The sequence below is a fragment of the Mytilus trossulus genome, chromosome 14, assembly GCF_036588685.1.
Source record: "Mytilus trossulus isolate FHL-02 chromosome 14, PNRI_Mtr1.1.1.hap1, whole genome shotgun sequence".
Classification (NCBI taxonomy): domain Eukaryota; kingdom Metazoa; phylum Mollusca; class Bivalvia; order Mytilida; family Mytilidae; genus Mytilus; species Mytilus trossulus.
This window is the reverse complement of record NC_086386.1, coordinates 9,503,122-9,522,156: the sequence shown is the minus strand read 5'-3', so window position 1 is coordinate 9,522,156 and position 19,035 is coordinate 9,503,122. Positions and strand designations below refer to the sequence as shown.

The 19,035-nt window shown below is 32.7% G+C and overlaps 1 protein-coding gene across 1 annotated transcript in view; it reads left to right on the top strand.

Moving 5' to 3' along the window:
- Window positions 1-3,761: 3,761 nt before the first annotated feature.
- The window catches only part of LOC134697277 (phosphoribosylformylglycinamidine synthase-like), a gene marked incomplete at its 3' end in the record, with an annotated part of 49,015 nt that continues 33,741 nt past the window's right edge, over window positions 3,762-19,035 (top strand). The window contains exons 1-4 of the mRNA XM_063559450.1: window positions 3,762-3,854; window positions 4,771-4,926; window positions 6,557-6,689; window positions 7,474-7,772. Of these exons, the coding sequence (XP_063415520.1) occupies window positions 4,779-4,926; window positions 6,557-6,689; window positions 7,474-7,772 (580 nt within the window). The remainder of the gene's footprint in view (window positions 3,855-4,770; window positions 4,927-6,556; window positions 6,690-7,473; window positions 7,773-19,035) is intronic.

Below are 19,035 nucleotides of genomic sequence, written 5' to 3'. Positions count from 1 at the left end.
GTAGCTTGTAGCTTCAATAGTTTGTCAAAAAACATATGCGCTGAAGGATGGGATGTATAAAACAGTTCATTGTAAATTTTTTTGGAATGCCTTTGCTCCATTATTTATTGGTATTTATATGTATGATAGATATGTCTACAGGTAAATTGGCGCAAATGAGTTCCCGAATATTGGCGCAATTGATACACTTGATGATATCTGACCGTTTAATTTTTAATTGTCAATTTTAGCACAGGAGAATATTTTTATATTAAAAAAAATCCCTAAAATTGAGTTTGTTCATTATGGTTGCTTAGGACATTTTTCGGTTGCTAAGGAATATTTTTTGGGCAAAAACAATTGACAACACTTGTATATGACCAGCTTAAATAATTAATATTGAGTCCATTTATATGCATTTTGACTAATACATTGAATACATTTGTTACAATTTGATTTTTAGCTTTTTTGCTATAGGGTTAACTTTGTTGTTATGGTTACTCAATTTTGGGAAAATTCCCCCGAGCTTTTATGAAATAATGAAAATATGACTCCTTCGAGTTCCATAATTACCGAGTAACACCATTTATGTGCTGTTCTGGTAATAGGAAATATTTGAACTTGATGTTTTGCCTTTTATGGCCTTTTTTCGGACATAATGGTCCATGGAGACTATCCTTGCCCAAAAATTTCTAGAATTAAATAGAATTTCATCAATACAATTGTTCTTGAAGAATATTTCATAGTTGAAAAAGTACAATGATGAAATACTACATTTTATAATAACAGCAGTTTTCATGGGACTAAAATAGTGAAAAACTGTTACTTTTGTTCTAATCTCAATAACTTGTTCAATGGAAAAATCAAATGGCTCCGTTTCCATAGCAGCCATATGTTATTCAGATGATTTATGCAAATTTTCATGAAAATCTGAGTCTATCATGTTTTTGTCACTGTCTGATCCTTAGGAAGACTGGCACTTAATTACTGAACACGCCAAATCTGGTCGCAATGATCAATGATCGAAGTCGAAATATTTACTTGCAAGTGAATAATTCACCTGCACTGTTTCTTAGATTATTTTAACAAAATTGAAAAAAACTGGCTTCTAAAAGTAACGAGTTTTTATTTGAGTATTTCACATTCATTAATAATTGAACCCCAAAAGATACATATTTTTTATATCTCGTAGCTAACCTAAATTCAATAGTAATTTGCAGACGTTTAAATTCAACGATAGTTACTTGGACATTTACTTATTGCATTCACCTCGAAGTTTGGTTATATAACTCACACTCTAACAGCTAAAACTGAAACTTCTATAAGACTTATATTAGTATTCTCAGGCTAAAATTAACCTTAATAACTATTTCTATTAGTTTATTGACATCTGTATCAGTCAAATCACAATTCTATATTGCCATTCTTAGCGAAAGGTCAATGTATCAAATTTATACAATAGGAGTTGGTTAATTTGGTTTCGTGTCATTTACCTTGCCTGAAATATAGGACACACTGCGGCATTGTTATTCTGTGACCAAACTGACAGAGACCTCGACAGAGACAAGGTTCATTCACACTGAAATGTATAATGATTGCCCCATTCCGCCAGTGTCCAACAATCTACCTACCCGACACAGAGAGGTATAAAAATTGCACCCTTCTGCCAATGTCCAACAATCTACCTGCCCGGCACAGAAATGTACGAAAATTGCTGTCTTCTGCCTTTGTCCAACAATCTACATAACACTGTGGCCGCATTTCTTTCTAACACAAGTTTTGTAAACGTTGTGTCGCGTTTGTTGCTATTTTCTAAACGCTGTATACTTAAAAGTAGCAACACATACAACGTTTAATAAGTCTTTAATGACCCTGTTTGAACTTTCAATAAAGCATGCACATGCTGGTGGTAAACAGACATTTTAACAAACGTAGAAACAAATACTTCGTTTAATCAGGTTGAAGTCGGAAACAAATACAGCGTTTGTACTAACGAACGACAAACGACAAACGACAAACAACAAACTGCAAACGCATTTTGAGCGTTTGCATAGACTAAGTGTGTCAAAGTCATAAACTTTGCAAACGTATTTTTGAAAGAAATGATCAAAACACGTGCATGCGCGCTTAGCCGTTTGCATCGTTTGTGTTAGAAAGAAATGCACCCTGTGTTTGTTCGAAATAAGTTGACAAAGTAACGTTACAAACCAATTAGTTTCGTATCTCGTACCAGAGACATAAATATGTTGTGTTCAAAGTTATCATTTTGTACAAACGGTATTTGTACAAAAAAATTGTACAAATTATAATTTGTATTTTGACTTTGTACAAATTATAATTTGTACAAAAAGTGCCTGTACAAATTAATTACAATTTGTACAATATTTGTCGAAAATTCACTTATAACTTGTACAATCATTCTTAATATGGATTTTGATGAAAAAAGCATTGATACACACCATTGGTATTAAATGACCATACAGTACATCTTATTTACAAAATATATAAAATTGTTCTTTATGATTCGTTTGGGCAGGTGATTGAATTCTGGCATCAGAAATTGCATCATTTGACTTTCACATTTATCTCTTCTTAAACACTTTGCAACAGCTTACTTCTTATGGAGTCAATTGTTTCAATAAGTTGCTAAAGCTCTATATCCTAGAATTTATCATTTACACTATTTTACATGTTCAATCATTCACTCAATTGATGAAATAGTGTAAACATGGATGGCATTGTTGATCACAGGCAGAAATTTGTGTGAAACGTTCAAACCTAACAGGGAATGATAGAAAAAAGAACAATTCCAGCTTACATCAAGGATAAGCAAAATGGACTCAGTTAAATTGTAAACGATACTGATATTGATACACCGATCATTCTTGCAAGAAATGTGAACTGTGTGGACAATAGATCCAAGACTAATATCTTACCATGAAAACAACCAGTAACTATCACAACTTGTAGTTTGGGGTTAATGTCATTATGCATATTCAGCCTTTAAAAGATAGATTGTCAGGGATTTCTTTCATATAAATGCATAGGCGGGAACTTTTAAATGTAAAAATGTGAAAGTCAAAAGATATTGTGATGCATTCCTGATGCCATCTCACACGAAAGATACATAATTATTTTAGTATTTGATAAGTATGGTGAATTATGTAGTCAGCAATTCTGTCATTGTGTGTATCTATGCCTTTTTCATCAAAATATATATCATAAAATACTGTTCAAGTTATAAGTGATTTTCATCAAATTTTGTACAAATTGTTATTTGTACAGAACTTTTTTTTTACAATAGGCAATATATATAGGCAATAGTCATGATTTTTGCTTACATATAGTAATGGCATAAAAAACACGTAAGAAAATTTACAGCATTTTATAATTCTATTGGTGTTGTCACGGAATAGAAGTTCCTTCATAATGAAAGTTCCAAATGGAAAAAATATTGTGGAATATTATTTCCACAAAAATAAATATTACAGTAGATGTTCCTAACGGAATAAATAGTATAGAATATTTGTTCCAACAGGTACTGAGGTATTATGACATTGTTTATAATAAAGTTTCCACTGGAACTTCTGTTAGGTGGAACAAATATATGTTGACATAGTGACATTTATGAAACGTCTGTATATTCAGAAGTCAACAATAATCTTTTTTGATTATATGTTGGATCGTTACATGTACACAATTTTTACGTACGTTTCATTGTGGACTGAAAACTTTCTTCGGTATTTGGTTGTACCATGTTTGACTCTTCACTTTAAAAAACACGTAATTGAAAATCAGCGGGTAATTTTCACGTGTTAAATTTTGTTTTCCTTAAAAAGTAGTATCATACTATAAATGTTTTGAGATAAGATCAGGTAACATATATTTTTGGTTAAACATTTTTCTAGTCGACGTTTGCCTTCACATATTTCGGTAAGTCTGTCATGGCTGTTGATGTGGTAAAACAAAAAACAAAATCAAAAACAAAAATCTCCGACACTCTCTGCACTCAGCAAGGGACACATAGAACAATAACAAACCTGCTTTAACTTTCATCTCATTTAATTAGAATGCGTGATTAAAAAAGTCCTCAACGGAAGCAAGACTAATCGCCCGCTGGCAATAGCCTCCAACTTTAAAAAAAAATGAATGCTATAGTCGTTTTGTAACATGGTCGCTTTGTATCTGGTCGATTCGTAACTACGCTGTGTGTCTGTGATCATAACTTTTACATTCTAATTAAAATATGTGTATAGTATAACGAAATCGGGGACCAATATTTTAATTAGATTTTACTTTTACTGCTTACAATTACCTCATACCCAACCGTGACAACGTAAACCATTTAATTAATCTAAAGTTTTAATGAATGAAAATTATTTGAAAGTTATAATGACAAGCAATCTGTTCTATTCACATGTGTTCAAAACTGTACTTGTAAAGTGTAAACTAATATGCATGTCCTTAAAATAAACTATCGGATTGTACATGTTAAACACGTGCTCAATATCCATGCTTTTTTGTTGATTGTTGATCATGACAAACAGGTGACAATCGTAAAACTTCGGCTTCAAATCTTTAATAACCTGCCATATTTTCACAACGACACTGACCGATTTAATGAAATTTATGCCAAAAAAATGATAAAATCATGCACAGAAGACTAAGTTTATGATGTTTGTATGCATTGGTTCAAGAATTGGAAAAACATTTTTTTACTGGTCACATTTTTCATATGACTTTAACTTAAAGTTTTACAAAAAAAATCAAACCCTATTTTGTTTATTTTAGATTGGAGAATGGTTGTAGTGAAGTATTACAGAGAATCACCATGTACAGGACGTTTCTACCATGTGGCTCAAACAAAAATACAAAACATCTTGAGAGAAAATCTAAAGGACTTAAAAATGGAGCAGTGTTTCTATGTGGATATTGACGAAGATGATGGTAAAGTATATACATAAACACAAATACAAATATATACACAAATGAGGCCACACTTAAAAATATTTTGGTTTGCCCAAAACCCTACTCAAAGGTTGTGACAGTGGGTAAGGCATTTTCTTTTTTTTTTTTTTCAAAAAAAGAAATTGAAGTATCAGATGTTTATTAGTCTTCATGCCTATTTGATTAAAAAAAAACTTCAAATCAGGGCAATACAAGAGTTTGAGTAGGGAGCTTTTTTCTGGGTAGGTAGCGTTTGGGCAAACAAACTTATTATTTATTATGGCCTGATATACAGTGTAACCTGCTTAATCTGACACCTGAGTATCCAATAACCTGCTTTAACCAACACATTTGCATAGTCCCCAAATATGCATATTCTTGCAAAATAAACCTTAGTATTCAGACACCCTGCTTAATCCAACTTTATCTGGTCCCCAAGTGTGTTGGATAAGACGGGTTACGCTGTAGATATATTTTAAATTATTTTTCCAGCAAAAAAATTGTATGGACTGAATTTTTTTTTGAAACCATAGCCAGTGCCATTTTCCCCCATATACATGATATTATAGAAATGACCATTGTCTATAGATTAATATGTACAAGCCATAATGGGTAAGTCAGAGCAGACCTGCTATTTAGAAAAGCAAGTAAAATCTACCTTAATGTATTGAAGCAGTTGAAGACTGTTGCAGACTGTTGCAGACTGTTGCAGACTCTATTTACTTCTATATCATTTCTATTTACTACTTGGAACCTTCAACTAGAAGCTAACTTATAGGTCTATAAATTAAAGGATGCATACAATCATATCATTTGTAAGTTTGTGCTTACTTTCTGAGAAGTGCTGGAATAACAAAATGGTTTTAATATGCAAACATGACAAAATGAAACTAAAATATCTTTGAACAGTCATAATTCTAATAAATACTTGGAGAATGCATATCAAAACTCACTGTGCCAAATGTCAGTTTAACATCGATTTTGAATGCCCTTTATTCAAACTCTCTAGTACAACTGTATCACATTGGCATATGGTAATGTCTTTAGCACAAGTCAAGGTGATTGTGGAAGGTCAATAAGTATGTCAAGGATTGAATCAGAGAAATGTTGATAGTACTGGTCAGTGGAAAGTTTACAAAGTCAGATAAATTGATGGCCATATATAAGACATTTATGTAAATGATAAACTCTCAAACAGTCAGAACAAAATTATAAAATGTAGTTTGTGAGTCAGCTCTAGAAAAATGTGTCTAATCCTTCATTCTCAATCAAAACATTTACTATTTCTGATTTTTATTAAGATTTTCATTGAACCCAAGGATTCCATTAAAGCATGGCGATATGACAGGACAATAAACAATTAAATAAAGGCTTAAAAAGCAGAAAAGGAGAACATAGTCTATCAAAGTTAAAATTTCTGCATTTCTCTTTATACAATTTGTTTTTCTAGACTTGGTAAATAGTAAAGAGGTTTTACTATTTTTCCTAAGACCTCCTTAATAATAGCTTGTTTTCTATAACACAGAGTATAATATTGTAAGTACGAAGGAATTAACATTATCTTTCTTGCTACTGAACATATAAACATTGAATGTTTGAAAACTTAATGATAAATATATATTAATAACAGGTTTGGAATTTGAAGAAGAAAGTAAACTAATGTGGATTTTAGAGACACCATTTCAAAAGACGTCACTTTCAAGGAAGCCATATCTTAAAACAGAAGATTCAACCAAATGTTTACTTGTAGAGATTGGTCCAAGGTAAGGTATTAAAGACAAAAAAATATATATGGATGTTAACTTTCACAGATATTTATATAAAAATATGATCGTTTATCAAACAATTTTTATTATATTTTTGAAAATAGCATAAAAAAATCTTCATTTTGGAAAAGAAAGAGAAAATTCTATCTCAAAATATATAAACCTATCATCTACCTAAAAAAATTGCTTTTGTTGTTCTGGAATAAAAACCAATAAACAAAAGTAGAAATGCATAAAGGCAAGAATGTATCTTTGAAAACCAATGTTTAATTCTTGTGTTTTAGTCTAAGGTTGAAACGAATGCTCAGAAAATGATTTTCATCTAGGAATCATTCACCATTGGTTTAAAAGTACATCTCTGATTGAAAAAAAATATTAAAACATCATTCAAATGGCAAAATATATACCCCATCAAATAGAATACATGTTCAACTCTAGGGATAATTGTAGCCTGTTTGATATAAGTAACATTTAGGAGGCTGGAAATTATACCTCCGGTTTGATGTCTCCCCACATGTGACTGAGAAACAACAACTTCATAAACTGCATTGTATATATATATATATAAATAAAATAAATAGAATTACTGAATAGGAGTTAATATAAAGATCAGACTTAAGTAATGAAAGTTAATATTAGTGGCTTGATAGTTAAACACACACAAATTAATAGTTATTGCAGACTTGTTGTAGCAGCCAGAATAATGTTTCTGGGTATAGTGACGCATCTTCCTACAAAATTATACATTGTCAGACAGTAATCAAGATAATTTTTTCTGCAGATTGAATTTCTCGACCCCTTTCTCAACAAATGCTGTTTCAATGTGTAAGTCAGCTGGTTTAAAGATGGTAACTAGATTAGAATACTCCACACGCTACCTTCTTCAGTTTGAATCAACCTTTGACCTGAATGCTGATTCTGAGAGTGCTATTGTAAACACATTACACGATAGAATGACAGAATGCAGATACAGCAGTCCTGTAGATGGCTTTAATTTAGAACACAAAACAGAGGACATCTATGAAGTTGATGTGATGAAGGAGGGAAGAGAAGCTTTAGAAAAAGCTAATATAGAAATGGGTAGGTTATATGGTGTGAAGAGAGGTTTGAGGGAGCCAATATAGAAATGGGTCTGTTATATGGTGTGAAGATAGGTTTTAGGGAGCCAGTGTAGAAATTGGTAGGTAATACAGTGTGAAGAGAGGTTTTAGGGAGCCAATATAGAAATGGTGTGAAGAGAGGTTTTAGGGAGCCAAGTTAGAAATGGGTAGGTTATGATGTGAAGAGAGGTTTTAGGGAGCCAATATAGAAAGGGGTAGGTTATATGGTGTGAAGAGAGGTTTTAGGGAGCCAATATAGAAATGGGTAGGTTGTATGGCATGTATGGTGTGAAGAGAGGTTTAAGGGAGCCAATATAGTGTGAAGAGAAGTTTTAGGGAGCCAATATAGAAATGGGTAGGTTATATGGTGTGAAGAGAGGTTTTAGGGAGCCAATATAGAAATGGGTAGGTTATATGGTGGGAAGAGAGGTTTTAGGGAGTCAATATAGAAACGGGTAGGTTGAATGGTGTGAAGAGAAGCTTTAGAAAAAGCTAATATAGAAATGGGTAGGTTATATGGTGTGAAGAGAGGTTTTAGGGAGCCGATATAGAAATGGGTAGGTTATATGGTGTAAAGAGAGGCTATAGGGAGCAGATATAGAAATGGGTAGGTTATATGGTGGGAAGAGAGGTTTTAGGGAGTCAAGTTAAAAATGGGTAGGTTATGATGTGAAGAGAAGCTTTAGAAAAAGCTAATATAGAAATGGGTAGGTTATATGGTGTGAAGAGAGGGTTTAGGGAGCCAGTATATAAATGGGTAGGTTATATGGTGGGAAGAGAGGTTTTTGGGAGCCAGTATATAAATGGGTAAGTTATATGGTGTGAAGAGAGGTTTAAGGGAGTCAATATAGAAATGGTTAGGTTATATGGTGTGAAGAAAGGTTTTAGGGAGCCAGTATAGAAATGGGTAGGTTATATGGTGTAAAGAGAGGCTATATGGTGTGTAGATAGGTTATATGGTGTGAAGAGAGGTTTAAGCTAGCCAATACACCTAATCGCTATTTAGTCCATTCCAGATAAGTTTTAAAATTACACAACTTTTTCATCCAGTCGAAGCTATCTGGGACCCTGTTTAAACAATTCACCATGCATAATTCTTTTTCATGAGACCTGTTTAAACTACCGTAAATACTTCAAACAGAATATTTTTTTACTTCAATTTTAATTTTGAAAAAAGTGGATCATACTATATCAAAGTTTCTTGATGATCACTTTCTAAAGTTTTTCCTCCCTGAGCTCACTGCTGATGATCTCCATTTTTGGCCCGCATGACCTAAACAGGAAGTTGTATAAATGACTGTTTTTCCAGGAATGGACTAAATAGCGATAAGGTGTATGTAGAAATGGGTAGGTTATATGGTGTGAAGAGAAGGTGTAGGGAGCCAATGTAGATATGGGTAGGTTATATGGTGTGTAGAGAGGTAATATGGTGTGTAGAGAGGTTATATGGTGTGTAGAGAGGTTATATGGTGTGTAGAGAGGTTATATGGTGTGTAGAGAGGTTATATGGTGTGTAGATAGGTTATATGATAACAAGAGAGGTTTAAGGGAGCCAGTATAGAAATGGGTAGGTGATATGGTGTAAAAAGAGGTTTTAGAGAGCCAATATAGAAATATATATATGGTGTGAAGAGAGATTTTAGGGAGCCAATATAGAAAAATATGGTGTTAAGAGAGGTTTTAGGGAGCCAATGTAGGTGGGAAGATATGGGAGCTGATGTAGAAATGAGTAGTTTATATGTTGTGGTCAGTTGAGCTTTTGCCATCTCTTGGCTTACGCTGTAGTCCATTATTTGGCATACCCAGTAGCCATCACTTGGCATACAATTGAATAAATATCCTTTTCTAAAACTAGAGGTAATCTTACTTATATGATCCATAGAGAATCTACTTTATTGAATTAAATATCTGTGGTGATCAGTAATTATGTTATAGCAGACAAAAAGAAATAACAAGTTTCAATATAGCAATATTGTCCCAAAATGTTTGTAACTAATCCATATGTTCTTGGTCAGTGACATAAAGTGATTCAAATTGGATATTTATTTCAGATTTATTTACAAAAATTGATTTTCAGGTGTCTTTTTATTTTGATATTCATAAGTTAGTATCAGAGGTGGATTTTGGTCCTCCTTTGTTTGGGCCTCATTTATGATAAATTCCTAGACTTTTTACAAGTATTTTAAAATCCCAAAATTGGCTTGTAATGTCCCCCCTTCCCTGTTTTTCAAAATCCTGGATCTGCAACTGAATATTCATCACCTGAATATTCATGTCTTTAACCTCAAGTTTATAAACTGTGAAAAATTAAGTTCTAATTCACAAACACCTATTGCCTTAACCATCACTTACATTTGTCATGTTTGTAATATATCTTTTAAAGAATTTGAACATCATTTGTGATTTTCAAAAAATTATTTGAAAGGAGGGGTATGTAAATGTAGTTTCTTTATTTGTTAAACTTGTTAAACTTGTACTTCATTTTAAAACGGGTATGGAATACTTTTTAAAGGCAGTGCTTTAAGGCCTGACTTTTAAGTCATGAGGTTCATCTTTTCATACGCAATCTTTGCAGGGGGTCTTTTGGCCAGAAATAGATCCGGAAATGTTCGAATTTTTCCTCTTCTTTTTATGGTATGATATGGTTTTTATTTCTTTCATTTACATTGGGGACTAAAGAAACGATCAGTGTGTTTTGTTTGTTTTATAGAACTTGTTATGAGTGTGTATTTTGCATTATAAGCAGTCAACCTGACTACAAACTATCATTATGTGTATTCCGTGCGGAAAGAGGTCGGGTCAATTTCGAGTGTTATCTGACATCTTTTAAAGATTCTTTAATTAGTTCAGACGTTGATATAACAATGAAAAGTCGACTGAACATGATTAATATTGCATCTTCTATAATTCAAAGCGGAATTCGGTTTATGAACGAGAAACTGTAAAGCGTTTTCAATTTCGGTATTAGTTATGTATGTTGTCTACGTATTATCCTGGTTCCCGGTACTACGTTCCGTGTACTAGCTTTTTGTGTATGTGATGTGTAACATTACGATCGGGTACCAGCCAATCTACGTGTGTATGTGTACATGATTTCCCGCCAAAATGACCGTTTTACAGCTATGGAAAAAATAGTCCACAAACGTTCCGTATAATGATATCAAATTCATAATTAATCGTAACTTTTTTTTATCTTTGTATAATAAATATAACAAAATGGATTCCACAAAATTGAAAATAGCATTATTTTACGAGGATTTCTCATATTTTTCTCACTTCCGGCGCAGTAATACGTATGTTTCGAAGAAGCTCGAAGAATTTGACAAAGTGAATTGAGAAGGAAACGGATAGAATTACGTCCTTGCTATCAGGTAAAACAATTTAAATGTACAGAACAAACACATTTACTTCACACAAATAGTACAGGCTTAAGCTTTTTGTTGTCTTATACACGACTGTAGTCTAGTCGACGGCGGTGACCTACAAGGTACGGGTCATACTGGGTCAAGTCTAAATATGTAAACATATCCACGTGCTATTAGGTAGAAAGCATCGTAATGCAATATCTACAATTTTTCCTCCTTTATACATCGTTTAACCAGATATATTTCTCCTTTATAAATCGTTTAACCCGATATATTTCTCTCAAATACACTTAAACACGGGTTGTATGTACGTATCTTTTCTAGTGTTTTCTTGTCCTTATTAAAGTTCATTTGTTGATGTTTAAATATTTTTGAACGACTGAACACAGGAGTGAATGAATGCAACAATTATATATACTGAAGACTTGGGATGTACAATGATAGTGTACGTATATCATACTGATAATTATTCTAGCTAGCTAGCAGTAATTATGTTAATTTAGGATGTAATGACAGGAATTCATGAGCTATGCCTCAGGCTTTCTGAAAAAAATATCAATGACAATGTAAACAGGAACAAAACTAGTCCAAATAATTATGACGTCTGGCAAGGCTATTTTAATTTTTTTCTGGGACGCCTTCCTACGACGTCATAACGCCGAAGCCATTTTTTACGTCTGGAGTTTGAGAGCAAATTTTGGGGGGAACTTTGAAACCTAATTTTGACAAGAAATTTTTATTGCTTGTAGGAAGGCGTCCCAGAAAAAAAATAAAAATAGCCTTGCCAAACGTCATAATTATTTGGACTAGAACAAAACATCGGACACGAATGCTGCTCTCTTCTATATTATAGTTATTTAGGTATGTGTGTTGCACAAGTTTCAAAAAAATTAAGTTATAAAACTTTTTTTCAGGGCACAAACCCACTTTAAAGACACTTGTCTACTGCCATACCCATCCTAATTTCATGCACCATTTGCAAGCAAGAGACTGAATGGTTTGCAAAATTAAAAATCAGGACGGTGTCCAATTAAAACAAAAGAAATAAACTGGATGAATATTGTAGGAGAAATCTAGAGGAAAGTTTTGATTTGTGAAATTGGTTTTCCTGAAAAGTCATTCATCCTAGCCTGCAGAAAGGAACTATAACTGTCCACCACCAACTGACGAGCTAATGTTGAGCTTCACATATGGAATTAATCAAATACCATCAATGTTTGTGTTTTCAGCACAGATTTCACAAGTTATGACACAGCTGTGTTTTTTTATACCTGTTTATAGAGTTGTATACTAAATTTTATTTTTTTTATCAATAAATATATATTGTGTCATTTAAGAACTTGTATTTTGCCAAAAGATGCATACTAGTGAATGAAAGTGGTGCAGATCATTTTGCTTTGGTATATAGAATTGAATTACAATTGTTCATGTTATTGGAATGCTTATAAAAATAAGGAGATGTGGTACAATGTATATGATATTTAGTGAGTTAATCAAGCAAAAGTGAATAAGAAATTGGTATAAGCAGTTACAGGTACATGTACTACTGTACAATCTCAAACAATGAGAAAAACTCATACCGTAAAGAGAATTTCATATTTCCTTAAATACAAGTAAGTTTTGTTTTTGCGTTGAATAATTTTCTTCTATTGTTTTATTTGCAAATATTGGAAGTGGTTAAAATGCTAATGAGACAGCTGTTATGGCCACAGAGCCTTAATTGAAAACTTCTTTTTCATTCATACCAGTAGATTTTGCCTGGAGTTAGAAACATATCTGCCAACTTTTCAAAATGCACATGGGGGTTTTACATGAAAGATGGTTCATATAGTCATACATAACCTTCAAGGGGGCCTTCAAATGGAAGCAGGACAAGTCGCCCCACTGGCTAATCGCCCCACTTTTTAAAAAAACGCCACAAACTGATTTATCAAATCGCCCCACATGTGAAATTGGTTAAATCATGTTTAATATTACTCCTGCCAACTTGCCCTACTTATAAAAAAACGGTAATATTTAGATTAATAATATATATATAATTAAAAATAAAAACTCGCACCACTTTAATGAAAACTAATGTACACAGAATACAAACAAACCGAAAATTAATTTACTTACTATTATTGATATATACTGAAATTATAATTCTAAAAAAACCCTGATTGTTAAAGAATAACTAAGTTTTGAAGCTCTAAGTTATTTGCATAACAATTGAAAAGAAACCTGTTAAATGTATCATAATGCAATATATGGAATTGAACTTATATTCCATGGGATAACATCTTTTTCCATAAGTGGGGTGAGTTGGCATTACTAAATTCATCCTGGTTATTAATATATTTATCTAGATTTCACCGATTTCCATTAGGTGGGACCAGTTGGCAGGGGTAATATTAACGGGATTTAACACGGTTCACAAGTGGGGGGCGATTTGGTAATCCAGGTTGGGGCAGTTTTTTTGTCGAGCCTGCAACTTTTGTCGCAGAAAGCTCGACATAGGGATAGTGATCCGGGGGCGGCGGCGATGTTAGCTCAGTTCTTAAAAGCTTTATATTTTAGAAGGTGGGAGACCTGGATGCTTCATACTTTGTATATATGGTTGCCTCATGTTATGAAGTTTCCGTCAGTCACATGTCCAATGTCCTTGACCTCATTTGCATGGTTCAGTGACTACTTGAAAAAAAAAGTTAAATTTTTTGTAATGTTAAATTCTCTCTTATTAAAAGTAATAGGATAACTATATTTGGTATGTGCGTAGCTTGCAAGGTCCTCTTGCCCGTCAGACAGTTTTCACTTGACCTCGACCTCATTTCATGGATCAGCGAACAAGGTTAAGTTTTGGTGGTCAAGTCCATATCTGAGATACTATTAGCAATAGGTCTAGTAAATTCGGTGTATGGAAGCACTGTAAGGTGTACATGTCCAACTGGCAGGTGTCATCTGACCTTGACCTCATTTTCATGGTTTAGTGGTTATAGTTAAGTTTTGTGTTTTGGTCTGTTTTTCTTATACTGTTTGCAATAGGTCTTCTATATTTTGTGTATAGAATGGTTGTAAGGTGTACAGGTCTACCTGGCAGGTTTCATATGACCTTGACCTCATTTTCATGGTTCAGTGGTCAAAGTTACGTTTTTGAGTTTTGGCCTTTTTTTCTAATACTATATGCAATAGGTCAACTATATTTGGTGTATGGAAATATTTCATGATCTACATGTCAGTCGCGCAGGTTTTATTTGACCTTGATCTCATTTTTTACAATTCATTGCTCAGTGTTAAGCTTTTGTGTTTTGGTCTGTTTTTCTTAAACTATAAGCAATAAGTCAATTTTATTTGTTGTATGGAAGAATTGTTAGCTGTACTTGCCTACCTGGCATGGTTTATCTAACCTTGACCTCATTTTCATGGTTCAATTGTCAATGTTTAGTTTTCTTGGTTTATGTTAAGATTATGTGACAGTTGTAATAAAGCTTTATTATGAGAATAATCAACATAATATCAATGATTAGTAAAGAAGGCGAGACATTTCAGTGTGTGCACTCTTGTTTTTAAAGTGGGACGATTTGTCATGGATTCCCTTCAAATATATTCTAATGTGGTTTTTGGCTTCTTCGTGCATTAACAAGCTCATAGCCATTGTTGAATTAATTGTTTTCTTTAAAATAGTCGACAAAATTGCTCTTACAAAATTTCCATTTGGGAGCCTTGAGCTCGATGGGGGAAATACTCTGCAAATACTGACAGTTGCCAGGTATGGTCATCAAAAAAGTTGACATGTTACTATGTACATTTACCATTATGTTACTTGATGTTCTTGCTATAAACACAGTACAGAGACTAGTCAATCTTTGTGAACTATTTTTTATGAGAGTCGTAGAATATGTGTATACAATCAATAATTACGAATAGTCTATTTATATTGAAAAGGAAAAGTTCTTATATGTCTAAAGAAGAGGGACGAAAGACACCAAAGGGACAGTCAAACTCATAAATTTAAAGCAAACTGACAAGGCCATGGCTAAAAATGCATTTCATGGGAGGCACATAAAATATACTGTAAACATAGACTATAGATATAGGTGAACTAGGTACAAAAGAACTCTGAATCTTAAATTCTACAAACCACCTCTGTTCTATGGAAGATAATGGTATAACTGGACTAGAAATACACACAACCTGTAATTAACTGCCTTTACAGCGCTTTCGCGCTTTGATTTTGTTTGTAGCCTGATTTTCTCCTGGAGAACAAACCCTCTTAAAATCCATGTTACAATGTTAAAGAAGAATTCAAAATATGTAAGAACAAATGATGACAATTTAAATTAAAAAAGTTTTTTTTCTGACCTGCAATATAGCGACAAGAGTCTGTATTTCCCATCGTCAAGAGTAACTTGATAAACTGGTTTGAGGCTTGCCCATTAAAGAATCTTGAGGAAGTAAATCAATTTATTAGCTGTATCACATGCGTACATTTAAAGTGTTAATTGAAAGACGGACCATAAACAGTTTCAGACTAGGTTAAGAAGGAGGCGTTGACTTTTCACAGTTTTCTCATCAACTCAGTGATTATTTTTTCAGTTGAGACAGACAATATCTTGATTTAGCGTCAAGTAAGAGGTATTATCAACAATTAATTGTTACAAGAGTAAAATACAGAAATAAATATGTGTGGGTGGGTGATAGCATGTCTTGTAAGTTATGATGTACTTCTGTTCCCTTCCTTGAATTTGCATCAACCAAATGCTATGAAATTTTTACACAATGCTTGTTACCAAAAAAAACCGCAGATCAAGTATGATAAAGAAATGTGGGTTGCATCACTTTTACCATTCTTGATTTATGTGCCTTTATAATGCTGAAAGCAGGTCATCATTTTGTATATACTATATATAACTACCATGTCATTTATTTAATTGTGATTGTAGTCCTGTTAGATCAACCAAAATGGGCATCGTAACTAAAAATAGAACAAAGGGTCGAACTGCAATTATGATTAAAAAAAAACAATGGTAAAGAGTGACAGTAAAACAAGCTCATGTTTACCATATGAAATGCTTTTAATATGTATATTATTCATTTACCACGTAGAATGCATATAATATGCATATATTTCACATTTACCATGTAGATTGCATATACTATCTATATTTCACATTTACCATGTAGAATGCATATTACCTGTATATATTATAGGTTTACCATATGGAATGCATATAATTTGTATATATTTCAGGTTTACCATGTAGAATTTATGTAACCTGTATATATTTCAGGTTTACCATATAGAATGCATATTACATAGAGAATAATACATGGCAAAATCCGTATCATATGTCGTATCATCCCGAGACATCAATATCAGCCCGAGGGCCTTTAGGCCCGAGGGATGATATTGGTCGAGGGTGATACGGCATGTGATATGGATTTTGCCATGTATTATACGCTTTATCATATATTTCAACAGAAGAGTTTTATATTATATGAACTGTTTTCTGATCCATAGCACTGGGTTACCTTCAGTTCTGCTTTTGTCTTGTTTCATAGCTTTAAAATAACTGCTCAATTATTTATACGAAGCACCTAGGTTACCTTACAATCTGTTGTTTTGAAAATACTTTGTTTATTATTGTATTATTGAGTGTTTTGTATTTTTTATAGTTGCATTTCAGTTGTTTAGTGTGCCAAAAAAATTGTTGTAAAAACTTGATGTTCGTGACGTCACATACAATATGAAAACTTGATGTTCGTGACGTTACATACCAAACAATGATGTCATTCCAAAAATTGACCTATTTTTAGAAAAAAAATCTTTTTTTTTTTTTAATATTTTTTTTTTTTTTTTTTTTTTTTTTTTTTTTAATAGAAAAACAATTCTTTTAAAAGCAAAAAAAACCCAAAAGAACTGACTTAAGTTTAAAAAAAAAAAAGAAAAAAAAAAGAGGTATGCGATACGGGTTTTACCATGCGATACGGGGTATGCGATACGGGTTTAGCCATGCGATACGGGGTATGCGATACAGGGTAGGTGATACAGACTGGAAAAAAGAACCTTTATTAGATATACAAAATAGCTGTATTTTGTACTAAATATATGATAACTGTATATATTTCAGGTTACCATATAGAATGCATATTACCTGTATATATTTCAGGTTTACCATGTAGAATTAATGTAACCTGTATATATTTCAGGTTTACCATATAGAATGCATATTACCTGTATTTATCATATGTTTAGTAGTAAATACAGTAGTTTTGCATATGTGATAAATAGCCTGCTGTTTGGCCATATCGCGCAACTTTGATGCGCACCCTTTATCGCATACCCTTTATCACACCCCTACCCTTTATCGCATACCCTTTATCGCACCCCTACCCTTTATCACACCCCTACTTTTTTTTTTTTTTTTTTTTTTACATAAAGTCAGTTTTTGTTTTTTTTGCTTATGAAAAATTTTCCTCAATTTTTTTTATGACGTCATTGTTTGGTATGTGACGTCACGAACGTCGTTTTCATATTGTATGTGACGTCAAGAACGTCAATTTTTTTTTCTTAATTTTTGGCACACTAAATGCAACTATAAAAAATACAAAAATAAACAAAATATTTTTAAAACAACAGCACGTAAATTGTAAGTTAACCAAGGTGCTTCGGATTAGTAATTGAGCAGTTCTTTTTTAAGGCCTTTAAAACAAGACAAAAGTAGAACTGAAGGTAACCCAGTGCTATGAACCAGAAAACAGTTCATATAATACTCTTCTGTAAAAACATATGATAAAGCGTATAATACATGGCAAAATCCGTATCACATGCCGTATCACCCTCGACCAATATCATCCCTCGGGCCTAAAGGCCCTTGGGCTGATATTGATGTCTCGGGATGATACGACATATGATACGGATTTTGCCATGTATTATTCTCTATATATTTCAAGTTTACCATTTAGTATGAATATTACCTGTATATATTTCAGGTTTACCATATAGAATGCATATAACCTGTATATATTTCGAGTTTACCATATAGAATGCATATAACCTGTATATATTTCAGGTTTACCATATAGAATGCACATTTCCTGTATATATTTCGGGTTTACCATATAGAATGCATATTACCTGTATATATTTCGGGTTTACCATTTAGAATGCATATTACCTGTATATATTTCAGGTTTACTATATAGAATGCATATAACCTGTATATATTTCAGGTTTACTATATAGAATGCATATAATTTGTATATATTTCAGGTTTACCATATAGAATGCATATTACCTGTATATATTTCCGGTTTACCATATAGAATGCATATTACCTGTATATAGTTGTTTAACTATTAACAATCAAGTGATACAATCTTCCACATGCGAAAGTCTTTTAGGCATTAAAATTGACCCTTCCCTCACATGGACAACCCAAATTGACTTGATCTGCTCAAAAATATCATCTAGACTATATCTACTATTAAAGATTAAAAAATTTCTAAATCTAGACTGCAGAAAATTATTCTATAATGGTTATATCTTGCCACTTATTGATTATTGTTGTATAGTGTGGAGTAGTTGTAGCAGTGAGGGTTTAAAAAGGATATTAAAATTACAAAAGAGGGCTGCTAGATTAATACTAGAAACAGACCCATTCGCTCCTTCTGCACCCTTATTCAAACACTTAAACTGGATGACAGTTGAACAGAGAATAAAATATCATAAGTTAGTGATGACATTTAAGTGTATTAATAATGATGCCCCATCATATCTTACTAACAAGTTTCATTATGTTTCAGACAGAAATCCGTACCCTTTGAGAAATGCTGTTCAAGGAAACCTCATACTCCCTAAACCAAAAACAGAATTATTCAAAAAATCTTTTATGTATT